Raw genomic sequence first — 20,459 nt, 5'->3', positions numbered from 1 at the left:
TTTCAAAAGAAGAGAAAGGAAGGAAATACAAATGAGTTAGGCAAAAGCAAAAGGAAGATGACACAAAACTGTGCAGCGGGAAACTAAAGTAGCCTTCCCAGTTTGTGCGGCCTCCCTTACCCGCTCATTTCCTGTCATGGGAGGAAGTGGTTCTGACCTGTGCGTTGGCAAAGGCCAGGGTGGGGCAGGGTGGGGCAGAGTGGGACATGGCATAGCCGATTCCTACTGAGCGAATCCATAGTAGATTCTAGAACTCCACGTCCCCCCTGGATTTTGAAGCACTGAGCGGGACTACTGACCCGCCCACGCAATGAGCTGGTCTTCCTCACGTAGTCCTTTGCCACGGCACTGGTTCCATCTCACAGGGAGTCGTGTGGATGACGTTGTCCACTGCGTGGAGACTGGTCTCTAAAGGGAAGAGTAACCATCTTGGACTGGAGGGGAGGGGCCCCTTCTTTGGGAAATGAAGGAGATGGACTTGTGGGGTCCTGGCAGGAAACGGGGACAACAGCCTTGGCTTGAGGCTGGTACTCCAGACCACCAGTTCCATTTTTCTCAGGAAGAGTCTGAGATGTCTCAAGACTACTTGAATTGACGCATGCTTGAGCACCCAGGAGCCCAGCCAGTGACTAAGTGGAGAATTTCAGGCCTAGCCGGGTCATTTACTCACCACAAACAGGAGGGTGGTGAGCGGGCCCACTGCTGGGTCATCCTCTCTGATGCTCACTGTCAGCTCATTAACACGGCTTGGCTTCCTGTCCATGTCCAGAGTCTCCCCAGTTGTTTCCGAGGTTGTCTTGTCTTCCTTCTAAAACTAAGGCCTGCTCTCCAAATGTTGAATGTGTCTGGGTCTTTTCTCCAGGGACGGTGGCCACTGATGACTCCAGCTTTGTTTTTAGAGCATGTGTGCTTTCCATCATAGTCTACTTTAATTCCCTGTCCCCAGCTAACTATCGAGGTCATAGATAACACTGATAGATGATAACAGAGTGACCGTTAGTGGGAAAAGACTGTTATGTGTATTGAGTTCTTTGTGAAAATCTCATTTTCTTCATTGGCTCTCTGTGGCAACCAATGAGAATACACAGAGAGAAACTTCGGCTCCTTCTGTGGCATTCACATTGTTTGCATCTTACAAATGTGTTTTGCACATCATCAGGGTTCAGCCTAAATACACTGTCACCCTTCTGTTCATCGCACCGACTGTGTGCAAAACAAAAACACACACCGTTAGCCTTCAGCATGTATGTTTTAATGATACACCATCAACCATAGCGGGGCGTTACTTATTTTCTCTGTGTGTGTACCTGGAGAATATCTAATTCCCAGTCTCAGGGATAGAGACCTGGGAAGCAAGGAAGTGGGTTCTATTCTTGGCACAGGCCTTGACTTCTGTGTGACCTTGGCCAGTTATTTAATCTGTGCTTCAATTTCCCCTTCTGTAAATGGTAACGGCCCTGCTTCCCCTTTCCTATAATACACAGCTATTCATGAGTGAAATGAGAAAATCTCTTAAAATGACGTTTTCTTCATTCAAAAAAGCTTGAAATAATTTCCTAGTTGTGGCACACGGATATTTCCCTTCTGCTTCTTACAAATTATAAAGCAATTTGACCTGAGGGTTAACTCTGAGGGTCAATGCCAAATTCACTGAAAACAAAAATCGACCTGTGAAAGTTAAATGGTTATAAGAGAAGTCTTACATGGAAGTGTGTATTCTGTGGTACAGAACTACCTCCGTAATTATAATGTGAGTAATCACCCATTTAAAAAAAGAAAATAAAAACAAAAACACACCGCTCCTCCACTGCTGGTGTCAACCCACATTTTCTTCAGGGCTGAGCTGGACTACCTTTGCTGGTCTTGGTCCAACCCTCCAAGCAGAAGTATCATTCTTTGCCCAGTTAGTCCTAAAGCCTTGCAGGCTTTATTTGATCTTTCGCCAATGAGCTCCTTCAGAATGCCAAAAAATGTCATTGGATTCTCTGCTCATGGCAAGTGAAGTGAGGTGAAGGGTATCCTGTATTACCTTCTTAGCCAAAATGGTGGATTTGCTAAGAAAAAACCCGATAGGCGTACATGGAATTTCAAGGGACTGCATCCGGAACTCTAAAGCCGGTCAGATCTGGAACCTCAAATAGTTACATGCTTGAGAAGTTTCATGGGATATAATCATCCCTGCCACACAATTTGACATCCCATTCCTGCACTCCCTTCCTCTGCCCGGCAGTGGACTGGGGATTGGGTCTAGGGAAAGCCGAATGCTCCAGGACCAACTGTGGTTTGCTGGGCTTCTTTGGGGGAAGTGGGGTGGGAGGTAGCCTACAAAATTAAGGCAGACAGAGGCCTCTAGGAGTTCTGAGAAGGGCTTGCTTAATTGCATCCCTCTATTGTTTACATCAGCAAATTAGCAAAGAAAGAAAGGCCTGAATCATTAGGGATGTGTGAGGGATAGATCATCTGAGAGAAACGTAATTTTACATACCCCACTGATGCACAAAACTAACAGGACCAAAACAAAACAATTGTTAACGGTAGTTAATTAGAAATGTACTCAAGGACTTAATTGACTGCCAGCATGAATGTCTGTTATTTTTTTTTTCTGAAACAATTTTATGTCCCCTATTCTACTGTCTACGAAATGAAAGTGTTAACAGTGTAAACATTAAAAAAGTCAACATTTCCTGGGGGGCTAAACGTAGATCCAACGTCAGAGGGAAGCATAATTTAAGAAGACCTCTTCTTCTGGAAATATCACAAACTGTGTTTTTTAAATGATTCCTCGTAAGGGTACATATAATTTGTATCCACGTGTCTCTTGACATATTTTCTGTGCGGGGTACGTAGGGGTCTGCGGACCCAAACCAGACATGCTATAGAGAATTTTAATTTGCCATATGCAAAACCTTGAATCAAAATAGGGACTTTAAAGAAGATTCATTCTCCAAAGACCCCCTTTAGCAGGACTTTGAGCTTGAAACAAGCTCAACGAAATCTGGCCATCTTCTCCAGGAGGCTTTCATCACAAACAGAACGTGAATGTTCACGTACTAATGAGAAACTTCTTGCTTTCTGCTCTGTAATTGCTGGATGAGGAAGTCCAGGCTGCCCAATGTGAATGTTTGGACGCGGGCCCTTATTAATATTTCATACAAAGTCCTGAGAACAGAGCGTGAGTTCATTTGCCAAATGCCTCCCTGCCACTTTTCTCTGCTTTGTGAGATTTGCCTCTTTTTCCCACTCCTCATGGTAATACAACGAGTCTGAGGAATAATTGTTTCTAATGAATTAACTGTCTCCTGTAATTGCTATCAAACATTTCATTGTGTGTTTAAATTAAACCAAAAGGCTGAGTCATAGGAATGGTTTTTATAGGGATCTTTTGAGCGAAATTCAGTGTTGCTTCCCAGGATTAGGAATGCCAGAAGGTAATGACACGTTGTTTGGGAAGATTCCTTAAAGAGGATCGGCAGAACTTCTCACATTTTTCTATGGCCATATTCACAGATTTCTAAAAGTCAAATGGACATTTTCATGACTAAATCTAAAACCTAATGTCCAAACACAGAGCTTTAGATAATGGAGAAATAGGACAAATCACTTATAAAACATGCACCTGTTCTTGGAAATCTACCTTTAGTTACATCTTGACTTAGTAGACTGCCCACTCCACCCCGCCCACGTTGCTGTAGCACAAAGAATAAAATCAGTAGACTGTTTCCTGAAATGTGAACTCTGGTCTGTGGTTTTGATGTAACCTCATTGCCTTTGTGGGTGAAGAAGAGCCTGGTGCATTGAGAAGATAGAAAGGATGTAATGGATTTAGACCATGGCCAGCTGGTGCCTTATAAGCACTTCAAGTCATTAGAACTTGTTTCTTCATACTTTCTCTCGAAGCTTCAGGGGATGTCTTATCACCTTGAATGCCACTGTCTACGTAATGATAACCAATGTAATCAATGAGCCCTTCCTAGTGTCAAAGTCACCCCTTTCTATATACTATCCCTAATCTGTACAATGTTCCAGAATGGACATAATTTCCCCATTACGAGACTGAAGCTCAGTTATTTCTCAGGTGTCTTCAGATCATGAAATAAGAGAGGCTCAGTAGGTTGGCATTTTTCGCTTGGTGTCCGACAGGGTTTTTTTTCCCTTGGTGTCTGACAGGACTTCTATAAGTGCACACCTGTGCGTTCCTAGAGGAAGGCACAGAAATCCTTGGGGGATGGGTTCGGGGAGGCTCTAGTCTCTGGGTTTACTCTTGTCACCAGTGATCGTGCAGATGCAGAGCCCGTCTGTTAAATTAGTTGCCCTGAGGAGGGGAGGGGAGAGAGGAAAGAGCAGCTGGGAGCATTCGACTCAGATTTCACAATTACTTTGGGAAATGTTGGTGAGCTGCACTGGTTTAGACCCCAGACGTGCAGGTAGGAATAGCACCTTTGAGGCGGTATAAACCCCAATGGGATGAACAGGTCTAAATACAACCAACCTGAGGAGGGTGGCAAGTCAGTTAGTCAGTTGGGCGCTTGTGCTGGATAGCACCGTTCCTCTCTGTGACTTTCTCACCTTGCAGGTGTATTTGGTCTCTTGCCAGAAGTCCCGTTCCCTCCTCTGTTGTTCACGATTATTTTTCTAGATCAGGGTTCAGCAAGCACTCAGTGCTCAGGGGCTCACAAAGCTGTGGGTTTTTGCAGGAAGCACAGGGGAACAAAGGAGATGAAGAATGGGTGGGGGTTCCGGGACAAAAGAAAATGAAGGAGAAAGCTAGAGTTTATGGTTGACGAGTAAATTACAGGGAGGACCTGGGCACCTCCACAGGCCTCGACCTAGTCACTGGGAATGCTTTATTCACTCAGAATTAGGGAATTACGGAATCTTCGAGATGAAGAAGAGCTTGTTCTATAAAGGAGAAACTGGCTCAAAGATAAATAATTATCCCTCACCTCAGGGCTAGGTAACGGCAAGCCCGGGACTAGACCCGAGTCTCTGGTTGCCTGTTGATTATTCCTGTTCATTCTTATTTCCACTATAACACTGCTTTGAGTCTCTGCAGGAGGTGCCCTGTAATCCGGATAAATAAATGGGCCATCATGGTTGCCGTGGATGTAAGGTGGGGAGTACTGCAGTTTAGAGGAAACTCTGTGGAAGAAATAAGATCTGAGTCCTAAAGATGATGGGTAGGTTCTAGAAGAGCAAATGGAAAGGAACAGAGATGTTGTGGCAGAGTGATATGGGGACAAGGATGGGTCGAAGAGTTGAAAGGGGCATGCTTGAAGAGGACCTGGGCTGGTTCTCAGATCTGGCCTAAGAAAAATTAAAACCAAAAATTGGAAATGTAGGTATGGACCCATTGTGGAATCATTCGAGGGCTCAATGGATGAGCCAGCCGTTCATTCTACTTCCGCCCACCTTCCTGGCTGATGTGTGGCTGTTCTGCATCTGCTGCCCGTAAGCCCACCCTGTCACTTGCCTGTGGAGACATAGACTTTCCCAAGCTCACTGTTGGTGGTCTTACTCCTATAGCCCAAGTCTTTGGCATGTGTCATGTGCCATGTGTCCCTGAAACTCTGTTCTGCATGTCTGAAAATCAAAGCCTCAGAATCTAAGAACTTGGATTTTCACTTGAGCTCATAAAAAAAAATGATCTGGGGCTGGGGGTTGGCCCCTGGGTGTCTCAATTGGTTAAGCATCAGCCTTCCACTCAGGTCCTGATCTGGGAGTTCTGGGACTGAACCCACACTGGGCTCTGTGCTTAGCAGCGAGTCTGCTTCTCCCTCTCCCTCTGCCTCTCCCCCGTATCCCTGCTCACGTGCATGCGCACACATCCTGTCTCTCTCAAATAAATAAAATCTTTAAAAATAAATAAATAGATAAAAATTTTGAAAATGATCTGGGTATCCCATTTCCTGAGGCTTTTAATGTTCCATATGCCTTGTCTTCCTCATGGAACATTATGTAAGGAGATCACAGATGACTCCCTTATTGAGAAATTCTCTCACATGAAAAAGCCTTTGGTGAGGTAAGGTGAGGGAAACAGAATGGATGTTTAGAGACTGCTTAGAGCCAAACAGAAGGTTATGTCCCAAAGAAGATCCAAGGCCTGGGATTTCTATTTTTCTTTCTTTTATAGCTGAAAATTATTGAGCATGTATCTACAGGACATTATTGTCTAATTTAATTGTCACAGAACTTCAATGAGGCAGATCCTGGGATGATTACCTTTACAGAAAATTTAAGTACCTTGTTAGGAAACCAGCCGTGGTTGGGACGTGTCAGAGTGGCCTTTCTCACTCATCAGCTACCAAGTCTGTCATTTTCGCCTCCCAGCATTGGCTCTGGAACAACTAACTTAGACCTTAAGTTGAGTAATTTGGGGACAAAGGCTCATGATCCAGAAAGCAAATGTGTTTCGTGAGGCTTGTGTAAATGACATCAAGAAGCAATTTTAAGGGACGCCTGGGTGGCTCAGTTGGTTAAGCAGCTGCCTTTGGCTCGGGTCATGATCCCAGCGTCCTGGGATCGAGTCCCACATCGGGCTCCTTGCTCCGTGGGGAGCCTGCTTCTCCCTCTGACTCTGCCTTCCACTCTGTCTGCCTGTGCTCGCTCTCGCTCGCTCTCTCTCTGACAAATAAATAAATAAAATCTTAAAAAAAAAAAAAAAAAGAAGCAATTTAAAAAAGGTGTTAGAATGCAGAAATATCTAGCCTTGAGTTTAAGGTCCTGGGCTCTGAAGCCTGAATTCTGCCTCCACCTACCACCATCCCCTAGCTTGTGGGTCAAAGAAACGACCTCTGGGCGTATGAGTTTGCAGTTCTACGTGGTAAAGAGAGAAATCGCACTGACTACTGACTATCGTAGGCCGTTAGGTGGACTAAATGAGCTAATTAATATACACGAAGTATTTAGCTCCCTGGCTGGTGCATTGTGAGCACTACATTTATTTGCTGGAACTTGTCCAGTATTTTTAGATCACTCTAGGATTGTCCACTGCAAAGCAGCTTCCCTCTGAGGTGGCATCATACACACAATGTGTGTATCCTGTCTATCCTGTGAAAGCTTATCATGGTGACAAAATGGACAAAAAAGGAAACATGTTTGCATCTTAATTTTTTTTCAAAGATTTATTTATTTGAGGTGGGGGGAAGGGAAGAAGGGCAGAGAGAGAGGGAGAGAGAATTTCAAGCAGACTCTGCATGGAGCGCCGAGCCTGTTCCTGGGCTCGATCTCCAGACCCTGAGATCATGACCTGAGCTGAAATCAAGAGTCAGACACTTAACTGACTGAGCCACCCATTGACCCCGTGTTTGCATATTTAGACAGGTCTTCTGATTATGGTGATTTACTCCAAAGAGATTAAGATGGGACCAGAAAGGTAGAATTTTCAGATTTTTTTAGGAAATTAGAGGAGCTATAATATCCTGAATCTACTTGCATTTGAGAACTCTACCTCAGCATTCAAATGCGTATTGACCCAACTCTTGTCCAGTGATGGTCACATACGGGCTCTTGACATCTTACTTGCTTGCGCTCAATTACATTCTGACATTTTTCAGATATTTTGATACGTGAGCATGTATTTGACTTGTCTCTTTTATAAATGTATATGTTCCTTAATAACAGAAGGAACTGAATGTGCTACTTCTTTTGGAGGACATGATTTTACTTCCTAAGTGGAATATGTATGAAGCATCGTTAAATGGTGCTGAGGATCATGAGCCCACATTTTGGCCTACCCCTGAGGGAAGGAGGGGATGATTGCTGGTTGGTTTTCTGTTTTCTGTTAGACCAGAAGGTGCTTCTCCATGTGTGAACATCATTGCCTAAGTTGAAATTGCCCGTGATTGTCAGTTTGTCAGATATGGATAATGCTGTGCAGAGTAGGTTCAGGTCCCAGTCAGACCCTCTGTCTGCCTTAGTACTCCTCACTGTAAGTAGACAGGCCTTGCTGGCGGTGACATAGTGCTTCACTGAAGGGAGATGTGTGAGGTCATTTGAGGGTCAGTAGTGTTCCTTTTTCAGCAAGTGGGAGGTAAATGATAGATGGTGGGTTGACACCTGACATGGGGTTGAATCCACATCTAGTCAGGCCATTGTCAGGATTCACTCTTCTCATCAGACAGTCAACTGAGCAAGAGATGAGGATGCTCCTCCTCTGTTGACTAGGTGGCTGGGCTAGGCCTGAAAGTTATAATAGTGAACAAGACACAGGCCCTGCTTTTGTTTTTTTTTTAAATTAACATATAATGTATTATTAGCCCCAGGGGTACAGGTCTGTGAATCATCAGGCTTACACAATTCATAGCACTCACCATAGCACACACCCTCCCCAATGTCCATAATGCAACCACCCTATCCCTACCCCCTACCCCCCAGCAACCTTCAGTTTGTTTCCTGAGATTAAGAGTCTCTTATGGTTTTTCTCCCTCCCCGGTCCCATCTTGTTTCATTTTATTGCCTCCCTACCCCCATCGACCCCTGACCCTGCATCTCAAATTCCGCATATCAGAGAGATCATATGATAATTGTCTTTCTCTGATTGACTTATTTCACTTAGCATAACACCATCCAGTTCCATCCATGTTGTTGCAAATGGCAACATTTCATGGGGTTTTTGATGGCTGCATAGCATTCCATAGTGTGTGTGTGTGTGTGTGTGTGTGTACACACACACACACACACATACATACATACATATATATACCACATCTTTATCCATTCATCTGTTGATGGACATCTAGGTTCTTTCCATAGTTTGGCTATTGTGCCATTGCTGCTATAAACATTTGGGTACACGTCACAGGCCCTGCTCTTAGATAGCTCTCTATCTAGTGAGATAATAAAATGACAACTTACATTATCAATCCGTCTACAGTATGTTGGGCACTGTGCTAAGCACATTACGTAAATTAACTCATTTAGTGTTGTTCACCATTATTGACAGGAAAAGACTCTTCCATAAATTATTTCCCTTCTGTTTGTCTTTTAATTCCTATTATAATAACTAGTAAGACATGGGAACATGGGGTTACTTCTTCCGAGTTGGCAATGTTAAGAACACATTCATTTCCCAAAGAATTTGAGGCAGTTCACAAAGAGTACAATAAATAATTCAGCAAATCTGAATGAAAGGAGAAAATGTGGTAAGGCTAGTACAGAGGTATGGCCCATATGTTTTTACTTTCTAGTTGTCGAGAGAGACACATGAAATAGACATTTGCGAGCTGAAAGGGGCACATCAGATAAAAACAAATCAAGATTTCAGGGAACTAAAATCCAAGAAAAATTATATCTCCTGTCATAATCCTTGGGATATAGCATATCCTATACACAAATTCCTGAACCACATTTCCACTATAGCAAGTGTCACAGGACAGGAAATCATCACATCCCTTAGAGTTGATCAGTGGCCTAACACCAAAGCCGAATTTACTAAAAGTGAAATGATCCAGGGTGCTTGGGTGGCTCAGTGAGTTAAGCGTCCAATTCTTGATTTTGGCTCAGGTCGTGATCTCAGGGTTGTGAGGTGGAGCCTGGCAGTGGGCTCCACACTTAGCACAGAGTCAACCTGAGAGCCCGTCCCTCCGTTCCTCCCCCGCTTGTGTGCACATACGTGCTCCCTCTCTCAAATAAATAAATCTTTAACCAAAGCTCTATTTCAGAACTACTCAAAGGATTGAAAAGACTGTAAGTCCTCTGAGCAATTTTCTGTGACTATGACTCTCACAGTTGGGCTTTTGCTTGTCCAGGCTTATAGAACTGTGAAGTTGTAAAACTATTATTTGAACACAGGTTAGGCTAGGTCTGTGTTCTTAATGCCAAACTGTGATCACCCACCCACTCCCCCTGAAGGCTCGCTGCACATTTCAGCCTTGACAGGAATATGTTCTCTTCCTTTCCATGACAACAAAATGTAGCCATAGCTTGAGATATCTAGAGTTAACACCCCAAGACTCCTTGAATGGGTTTAAGGATATTACTTGCAGCTCCTCTTGAGATTTCCCTGAAGAATTCTAGTTTATCAAATCACCCTTCCTCAGCTGATTAATCTTTCACTTAGAGGAAAAATGAATGAACAAAATAGGTGTTGGTGTGAAGACCCACATCTGGGTGTGGCCAAGTAAGTATCCGTTCTCAGTCACCCCGGTGACAGGGTTGCAAGGATGCCTTGGCCCTTGGCTCAGATTCTGTACAGGGCACAGGGGCAGAGTCCTGGGTAGCTTGGGAGAGCGGAGGAAGGAAAGCAGAGGCTGGGAAGACAGGCCTTGTTCTGAGTGTGAATGGACCACGAGACCCTGGAGGGCAGGAAGCAGCACAGGCCAAGACACTCACGGAAAAGCTCTTATCGAAACAGAGGTGGCCAGGGCGCTGGATCACCTCCACCATTGTCCAAGGAGCTGACCCAGAGCCTTCAATCCCCGAAAAGCCTTCTCCACTCCCCGCTCTCCATTCAGACAAGAAGTAGTTTTCATTATGGGCTCTAAGGCGTCACAAGGTCTCTCCGTGCACAAGAGAGTCACTCATCCAGGATCCCCTCCTTGTGACCCTGTGACCAACCCGAAGGCCCAGGCCTTTTCCTGAGGCAGAAGGAGCAGGAACCATTCTGTCTAAACACTCCTTCCAACTCCACACCTTTTTCTGCCAGCGTCCCCTCCCCTATATGGTTTTATTTGTTTTGAGAGAACGTGAGAGGAGGGGAACAGAGAGTGTTTGCAGATTCTATTAATCTGATGGCTCAGGCCCACTGTCACTACTGTTTTGACACAACACCCGTGGTAGCAGGGGAAAGTTTCCATCAGGCCCTTCTACACGATGGCGCACCATCATGGGGAACCAGCCCCGCCGTGCCCTCTGGCAGGCTGCCAGGTGGCCCTTTTTTTTTTTTTTTTTCCTTTCTAGTTTTTTAAAAGACATTTTACAGCCTTGATTTGCTTTTTATTATGGCTCTCCCTCTTTGTTTCCTAACTTGAAATGATTCAATATTCTGTACAAACAGATTCTAATCAGAGTTAGCACGTGCAGTCAAATCCCGTTAAACAGATAAGCAGAGTCCCCACCAGAAGTGCTCAGATTTCATCATCCAAAATAGAAAAAAAAAGGAGGGGGAGGTTAGTCTCTGTCGTGAGACTTTGTAGAGATTTCGAGAGCCTCTTTTCCAGGTAAATGTGCTTTCATTGTAAATCGATATAGACCTTCATTCCCAGGCATGGCTCAGTCTCAAGTAGGTGGCTCTTGGGTATTGGGTGCTTGGCTCACTGCGGCCCACCACCAGCCACCCCCACCCCAGAGGTCCTCTTTGAAGTCTGCTGCCTGCTATCAGTGTATTGGGGTTCATAATAAAACAGGCGAGCTTCATCCCAGAACACATCCAGGGCTCGTGCAGATGCAAGGAAGTTACAGGGAAAGACAAAGATTGTGATAGAAGTTGGATTTGTTATTTCATTGCAAGATTTTTTAAAATGATAAAATTCCAAGGGTTCCTATAGTGTTAGCATCAAGACATCCTGATGATCCAAACAAACCAGAATTTATGTCAAAAATGTATTATAAAATATGCCCCTCCTTTTTCCCCTCCACCAAAGGACCAGGCGCCGCTTCTCCTCTTGAAAGCTAATTTTTCACTTTCTCTTGGTGTCTGACTTTGTACCAGTTTGATTCAGAAGACTCCCAGAGATTTCCTCTAACCTGTGACTCTGAACCAGACTCACTCTGTGAAGCATGACGATAAAGGTTTGGGACAGTTCCTTGGGAACAGAATTCATCCTGTGTGATGGGTTGAGTTCTGGTGTGGTAGAAAGAGTGGAGTGTATCTGGGTTCTGATCCCAGGTCTCCTGCTTTCTCTGTGAGTTTGAGCAAGGTATTTGTTTTTTTCTGAGTCTTGGTTTCCTTTACTGTAAAATAATTTTTGAAATGGGCATTATAATGCCTGCTTCACTGAAAGGGGACAGTGAGAATTAGTTGGACTGTGAGAATTAAATGTGTATGGCCCCTCCCCTCCCCACTCCAGCCCAGACCTGGCACATTACTAGTAGCTCAGAAACAGCCAGTTTCCTTTAAGCCAACCAAGAGTCAGGCTTTAGCAGAACAGAAATATTGAAAGAAAGATCAGTTTAATATAATTTATTTATTACAGGATGAAAGGCGAGCCAGAAAAAAGAAAAAAAAAAAAAAACTCTTTATCCTGAGATTCAGCCTATGGAGTAGACCATCTAGTATTTTCTAGAAATCATTTAAAAAAATGAGAAGTCTTACTGGATATCTCGAGGAAATGTGGGTATCCTAACAGGCACTAAACAGATAGATGGTCAGTTTCCAGAAAGGCTCAGTGAAGTGTTGAACCTTTCTAGAATGCAGCTTCAAAGAATACACAGACTAACCATCAACGGCTGAAGCTCACCCAGCTGGAAGCTTCCTTCTGATTCCACCAGAAGCAACCACCCACCCTCTAAAGAAAAGAAAGTGTGAGCTCTGCATTTGAGGTAGGGGGAGGGGAGAGGAAGGCAGGAGGACTGAACATAGTCTGAAAATCAGAATTGTTCAAAGCCAGCACTAAGTAAAAGCACAGGGAACACAAAAGATTACCTTTGGGTGCACTGTGCTCCTCATTTCCTGTAAAAGGGAGCCAAAGGATTTATGAAGGTGAGTGGGAACCAGGTTCAGAGATTAGGATGCAAAAGGGAGCTCTAATTTAAATGGTAATTGTGCAGCATGCACTTTGAGTGCTTAATACATTTTGGTGTGTGAGGAGAGTTGCTTGCCATTTTTTGGAAGGAAGTTTTATTACAGAAAGGGCTAAAAACAAAACAAAACAAAACAAAGGCATTAACTCCCCAGTACAATAATAGAATTGGTGTAGTGACTGTTTGAGAAACCTTTTTCTCCTATATGCAAAGAAGCACTGAATAGTAATAATCTCTCGTATGTGATGATAGTACATGGATATTATGTTGCATGTAGGGTAAGGGTTAATGCACAGATTCTGGAATGAGCCAGAACTGGTAACAAATTCTGCCTCTGCCATTTACTAGCTGTTTAACCTTGGGTAATTTACTCAACCTCTCTAATCTTTAATTTCCCTGTTCCTTAAAGGGAGGGGGGGTAATAGTACCTACTTTTTAGATGGTTATGTGGATTAGTGAGATAGAGAATTTAAATCACTTATTCTGGTGCTTAGCATGTAGGAAATACCATTATAGGAGAGTATAATATTGCATGGTGTAGATTACAATTATTCTAGCCCATGGCTGGTTAGCTTGTCTGTGAGGACCCCAGTCAAGATGGTAGCTTTGACCTCAGTGTTGGCTCTGCCTCTGTCTGTGGCCCCAGGCTGCCATTATCTGTCTTTCCTCACAGAGGAGACAAATATTTATGATTGTGAAGGGAATAGGGCAAATCCATCATGACTACAGGAAAAATCAACCCAAAGCGTTGTCCATCTATGGAGGGTGGCATTTTCCCATTACGTGTGGAAAGCAGCAGCCTGGCTGCTTAGACCAGAGTCCCACAGACAGCTCCCTACCTGGGGTTTAACTGACACATCACATGTAGGGTCTCAGTGTTGGATATACAATTGGCTGTTTTGTTTTAACGTGTTTATTATCAATTCTAGTCCAAAACTAATTTGTTTCAACTCCAGGGCAATTGACAAGATGACATGGAGTACACCCTAACCCCGGAAATTTTTTGCGTCTCAATGGTTATAAATACCGCCTTGCTATTGTATTTGTCGCGCTGTATGCAAATGGAGGTAGGAGTCTGAAAGCTCATTAGGCAAGGGACAGAGGCTTGGAGCATGGAGAGGACCGAGTGGAGCTAAAGCTGATAACGGTGGCCTTGTCCAGAATAGTGCCTGGGAGCTTTCTTATCTCCCTTTGGCAGGAGGTGCTGTGGGCTTCCTGTGCGAAATCAGGAGTGAACGCTGCTTTCCTCTTGTTGTTCGGCTTCCTCCCCCCTCAAGACGGTTCCCAGCACAGTGATTATCTTTGCATCTTCAAACATGGCACAATCTACTTCCTTAAGAGCTTGATGTATTCTTAAGGCTTAGGCAAATTCCCCTCCCCCTAAATCTCTTTTCAAGTGCTGTTATATAGTCAGGCTCCTAAATGACATTCTATTTTTATGGTTCCAATTACAAAGAGGGAAAAGAAAAAAAAAACACAAAAAACAAAAAACAGTCCCCAAATTAGAAAATGGCCACAGACTGTCCTTTGCACTGGGAGGACCTTGCCTTGAGGCTACCGTATAGCTTCCATACTAGGGCTTTTGCCACCAGCGGCCGCCCCTCGGGGCGGGGGGTGGGGATCAGAGGCAGACAGCCCCTCATGAACTTGGGCAGCGGACTGCACTTCCCTCAGAAAATGCCTAGACTCATTGTACTCCAACATATTTCTTTGCCTTTCCTGCAGACCAAGCATATGCAATTAAGATCTCTGAGGCATCCGTTTATCTTTTTCACTTCTGTGGGGGGGGAAAGAACACAATTAAAAGCATCTTTTCCAGATACGAGAGAACCTCGGCTGTTTGACAGCACAAGGCCAAGTACACACACATGTGTCCCATACAGGTGTGCACATGAGTAATAAATCCCATCTACATGTAAGGCATATGTGAGCTGATATATTCATATGTGTCCTGAGCGTGTGTGAAGGATGGGAGGTCAAACGGAGGTTCAAGGCATGGATGGAACAGTCCAGAGAGCAGACAACGAAAAACAGCAGAATGACTTAGGATTGCAATAACATTACAATGTTTCAAGTGAAGGAGACAATATAATTTCTCTCTGGTTCATTTTCCTCTACTAATCAATAACAGTTTAGACGTTCACTTATTTTACCTGATGACTGGAAAGAATATCTATAGAAATTGCATAAATTCCTTAAGGAATAGCCAGTCCTTATTATTTTTTCTTAGTTTAAATTTTATAATCTAACTGTAAAAGGGAGACATTTTGCCAACATTTGGGGAAATCTGATATATGGAGCGGGTACAATGAGGTGTCATAATGGCATTGTTGTCATCTTGGAAAATGTGCATTCTTTTAGAGATATGTGCTGACGTATGTAAGGGTGACATGACATCTGAGATTTGCTTCCTCGACTTACTTTATTTATTCTATTGCTATCATCTTATGCAAATCATGATAGCCATTGGCTGCCTAGGATCAACTGCTTGCTCTCTCTGGAAATTGGGCTGTGAAATCCCTCTTGGTTTGAAAATTCCCATAATCTTACCATGACAAATACTCATGAGAGCCCAGAAGGCTCTCTGCTCACCACAAATTCTACGGAGGAAATGGACTATGAATGGCCCTGAGTGTCAGACAAGCACGCCTGGGCTTTAAAAAAGTTCAGTACAGTTGCTGGAGCTTTGGGAGCAAAAAGGATTCCACTAGAAACCAGAACATTCAGAGTTTGGTCTGGGAGCAACTTTGTAGGTGTTGAGATTAATAACTATTTCCACCAAAATTTGAGTCATAAACCATATGAAAACAGAAGCTTGCTGAAAAGAATGGGTATTTGAGAGAACATGCCAACTTCTCTCTTTAAAATGTATTCTACCAGCTGGTTTTATATAATAAGAGATCTAATGGACTTTTAGAAACAGAAAAGATCATTTTACAGTTAAACACTTAAGGTCTGAGCAGTTAAAGGGCTTCTCATGATATCCCAAAACTTGGAAAGAAACAGACAAAATGTAGTAACTGCTTCATGCTCTGTGTTTCCATATACACTTGATTAGCCCTGGAAAAAATTAGCTGTATAATGGAATATTCTGATTAAAAGCCAACTTTTTATAGATGTGAAATGCTATTATTTCCTCGAGATTTCCATTCATTAACATAACATCCCCCACCTCGTGTTTGCCTGTTTCCTCCACTAGGAACTAATTAAAATCTAGATATTAAATTTCCTAATTTTTACTTAGTATTTAACCTTTAGAACAGGAAGGATATATGGAGATACACTGGTGTGGGCTGCTTTCAGAGCAAGCAAAATATATTTTCTATTTCTAAGTTGTGGAGATGACTCTGCAGGGAAAAACCTAAGGAATACAAGAAAGCATGTCTTGCTATCTTTGTTATCTCAGGACTTACCAGTGACTTATTTCACCTGTCACCGTGGACCATCATGATAAATTATTTTATCATAATAAATTATTTTTAAGCAACATCATGATAAATTATTTTTTTAAAAAGGTATGACTTTTGCTCCAATAATGATAACATCATGATAAATAATAACATCATGATTTTTTTTTTAAAGGTATGACTTTTGCTCCAATAATGAAGAGTCTCTAATCCTGGATCCTGACAGCAACCTAGGAAACAGGATCGAGAGCATCACTCAGCGGACGGCAGTAATAGAAGGAAAGAATAAGGTATTGTCTGCAAAAATAAAGTCCGGCATATTTATTCTATTTTTTCAAGATTTTATTTATTTGTGAGCGAGAGCATGAATAGGGGGAGAGGAAGGGAGAGAGAGAAGCAGACTCGATCCGAGAACCCCAAGATCATGACCTGAGCTTAGCCGACTAAGAGAGATGCTTCGCCGACTGAGCCACCCAGGTACCCCTGGGATATTTATTTTAAAAACACACACTTTGCTTCCAGTTCTGGGTTCACTAGAACCAGAAGTAATTGAAATGCTCAAACAAAAATTAGGGAGAAAAGACGAGATCTGAGAGGTTGTCTTTGTGGTCTTTTCCAATGGCCCACCAGTTCCCAAGGCTTGAGTACTAGGTCCTAATGGATTCAGCCCTGGCTGAATATCAGGATACTCCACCAATTATTATGATGCTTGAATCTCTGGAGTAGAGCTTGGGGTTCATGAAAGTTCCTGGGGAGGGAACTTTCTAGCATGAACCCAGGACTGAGAATCTCTGATATACTTAAAGTAGGGTGTCGATAAGCAAAAGCTAGTATAAGACTTAGGGTTAAACTGGAATGTTTTCCATCTCACAAAATAGCTTGTTTTCCCTCTGTCTTTGCAAGGGCAAAGCCTAAGTCAAGTAGGCAAAACCCATACAGTGTATCAGGTTTCTGTGACCTAAGGAATACAAATCAAAAGCACAATGAGATCTTGCCTGACACCTGTTGGAATGGCCATTGTCAAAAAGATAAGAAGTCATAAGTACGGGCGAGGGTGTGGAGGGAAACTTTGTGCACTGTTGGTGGGTTGTAAATTTATACAACTGTTATGAAAAACATGGAGGTTTTTAGAGGTTCCTCAAAAAACTAAAAGTAGAACTACCCTAGAACCCAGCAATTCTCCTTCTGAGTATATATCCAAAGAAAAGAAAAATACGAACTCAAAATTATCTGCACCTTTATGTTCATAGCAGCACTATTTATAATAGCCAAGTTATGGAAGCAACTTAAGTGCCCATTGAATGAATGAATGATGGATGAATGAATGAATGGAGAATGTATGCTATATAGACACACAATGTAATATGACTCAGTCACAAGAAAGAATGAAATCTTGCCATTTGTGACATGGATGGACTTTAAGGGCATTATGTTAAGTGAAAGAAAGACAAATACCATACGATCTCACTTATATGTGGTATCTAAAAGAAACAAACCCCCAAGCTTATAGGTTACAGAGCACAGATTTGTGGTTGCCAGAGGCAGGGGGTGTAAGGGTTGTGAAAAATAAGTGAAGGGGGTCGGAAAGTACAAAGTTTCAGTTATAAAATAACTAAGTCCTGGGGATTATTGTACAACATGATGAATATAGTTAATATTACTGAATGACATATATGAAAGTTTGCTAAGAAAATAGATCTTAATAGTTCTCATCATAGGAAAAAAATTTGCTTTACTATGTGTGATGACAGATGTTAAATGGACTTATTGTGGTAACTGTATTGTAATATGTACAAATACTGAATCATTTATGCTGTCTCTACATTTGAAACTAACACAATGTTATATGTCAATTACACCTCAATTCAAAAAGAAGAGACTTCTAATCAGAGGGAAAAAAAGGTTCTCTGACCTAATGGGGTCAAGCAAGCCTCTTTGCTAGTATTCCTTTCAGTGTTAAATAATTTTTATTGAGATATGATTGACATACAAAGAGCTGTACAAATTTAATGTGTACAGTTTAATAATGACTTTGGAAATAAATATACACTCATGAAACCATTGACACAGTCAATGCTACAGACTTATCTATCACCTCCAAAAATGTCCTCCCACTGAATGTAGGAATGTGAATGAATCCATGATAACACATAGCAAAGGTATACAATACAGCATTCTTCACTACAAGTACTATGCTGAACAGTGGATCTCTAGGACTTATTCATCTAGCATCACTGAATCTTTGTACCCTTTGACCAATTTTGGAAGATTCAACTTAGCTTCTAGAAAAAGGTGCCAAGAACTGCGAAGCTCTGAGATTATACCCTGCTTTCAGGCTAACAGCTAGCCCTGTCCCAATTGTAAGCTTGGTAGTTGAAGACCTGCTACTTACTGGTCAGATACAAGGACTTTATTACTCATAGCAAATCTCTCAGACTTCATGTTAGCCCTGGGCCCCTTGCCTCCGAGTGTCTGGGTAGAAACTGTGCAGGTATTGTATTTGCACAGCAGCTGGGGGACCCTGAACTTTGGGAACCCACCTTTTTTTTTACAATGGGTGGTCTTTGGTGCCCCTCTTGCCTGCCATGCGTTCTCTGTTTCCCTGACCTCCACTGAGCCTTAGCTAATAGCTGATGCCTTGTGAACTGGACATATCTCGTGGACCTCAGACTTTTCTTTGGTTGAATTTGGGGGAAATATACTTTAAAATCTCCTATTATCAGGCACAGGGGTAGTGCTGCTTTAAAAAGTAAAAGCCTTTCAACCCCTTGCCAAAATGTCTGTTTATATGTGCATATGTTGACTCTGAGTGGCTCGGCTCGTTAGTATGGGTGCTATCTACTGGAGTGTGGTTATACTCATATTATCTGTGTATTCAGCTGTATTTTTTGCATTTGGAGACAACAAAGTGGATGGCATCATTCCCCCACCCCCCATGTCGGATTGAACAATAATGACAGATAACATCTGAATTCCTCGTTCTGTAAAACTTTTTGACATATGCTCATATCAACATCATTCTGGCCAGCCAGAGTGGCTATCTACTTTTTAAAGATAAGAAAATCAGGGGTGATGAGAGGAATTCAAAGCCTCACAGCCTAAATGTGGCAGACGAAAAACTCAAAGCAAAGTCTTCCTAGTCTCAAAGCCACGGCTCTACCAACTAGGAGCAGAGATTAAAGTGGTAATGATTTGCCTGAAAATATAAACAATCGCTTGTCATGGATTTATGAAAAGTTTTTCTGACTACCGCAGTGGTTTATAGCTCTTGTTCTCTAATACAAATGAACAGTAGTTTGAAACGTCGCATGTTGGGTAACCACTGGCGAGAGCAGTTCAACGAAATCCTTAGGATAGAGGAAATTCTATGAACCTGAGAGTTTAATTTGAGTGACAGTACATGTTTTTCCAAGAAAGGAAATGCCTCGCAGTAGAAGGCAAGTTAGTTGTCACAGAACACTAGAAAACGTCAAGATGCCACTAAATGTCTCAGTTTGTTTTACCTTCTCCTGACCACATCAGGGAGATGTACTGTTTTTTGTTTGTTTGTTTGTTTGTTTGTTTAAAGATTTTATTTACTTATTTGACAGAGAGAGAGATCACAAGAAGGCAGAGAGGCAGGCAGAGAGAGAGGAGGAAGCAGGCTCCCTGCTGAGCAGAGAGTCTGATGCGGGGCTCGATCCCAGGACCCTGAGATCATGACCTGAGCTGAAGGCAGCGGCTTAACCCACTGAGCCACCCAGGTGCCCCCAGGGAGATGTACTGTTAATTGCTGTATATTAAAAAAGAATTTATGAACCTAATTCCAATGGTAAGTTTAGATTCCATTCTGGCTTCCTAGCCCCAGAAATTACAATAGAAAAGAAAGTGGAAAATGAAAAAGGCAGGGGAGTTTTCGGATTAGCCTGAAACAGAAAGTAGCAACCTGACTCCGTACAGAATTACCTGGAAAGCACAGAGGGAGTGAAGTCACACAGCCTGAGTGAGATAAGGAACTTCCTTGATTTTTTTTTCACACGGCTTGAAACAAGTTTATTGTCTTGTAATTTTGTAGTTATGCAAAGGTTTTAAACAGAGACCTCTAGACGTAGCGGGCACGTATGTCGGCCTGCAGCCAGGAGCCCTGGGGTCCAGCTCTGCCATTTCTGTCTTGTGAAACCACCTGCAGATGAGTCCCTCTCTCTGAACCTGTCCTTCCTCCAAATGATGGCGCTCATAATCCTTGTCCTCCCTCATTTGCCCATTCTTGTAAGCATGATTGTCATCTACGCCCTAATGCAGTTCCCAGACTGATTATGATCAAATGCAATGAAGACTATTTGTTTGGGGTGCCTGGGTGGCTCAGTGGTTTAAGGCCTCACATCAGGCTCTTTG

General features: G+C 42.8%; 1 protein-coding gene across 3 annotated transcripts in view; it reads left to right on the top strand.

The window, feature by feature from the left end:
* Positions 1-20,459, top strand: part of FLT1 (fms related receptor tyrosine kinase 1) — a 176,297-nt gene that overhangs the window by 66,752 nt on the left and 89,086 nt on the right. For all 3 annotated transcript variants that reach the window (XM_059378154.1, XM_059378155.1, XM_059378156.1), the window contains one exon: positions 16,261-16,375. In XM_059378154.1, the coding sequence (XP_059234137.1) occupies positions 16,261-16,375 (115 nt within the window). The remainder of the gene's footprint in view (positions 1-16,260; positions 16,376-20,459) is intronic.

This window comes from Mustela nigripes, chromosome 15, assembly GCF_022355385.1.
Source record: "Mustela nigripes isolate SB6536 chromosome 15, MUSNIG.SB6536, whole genome shotgun sequence".
In the NCBI taxonomy this organism is placed as follows: Eukaryota; Metazoa; Chordata; class Mammalia; order Carnivora; family Mustelidae; genus Mustela; species Mustela nigripes.
Note: the sequence above shows the minus strand (reverse complement) of the source record. Positions and strands in the feature narration are given on the sequence as shown.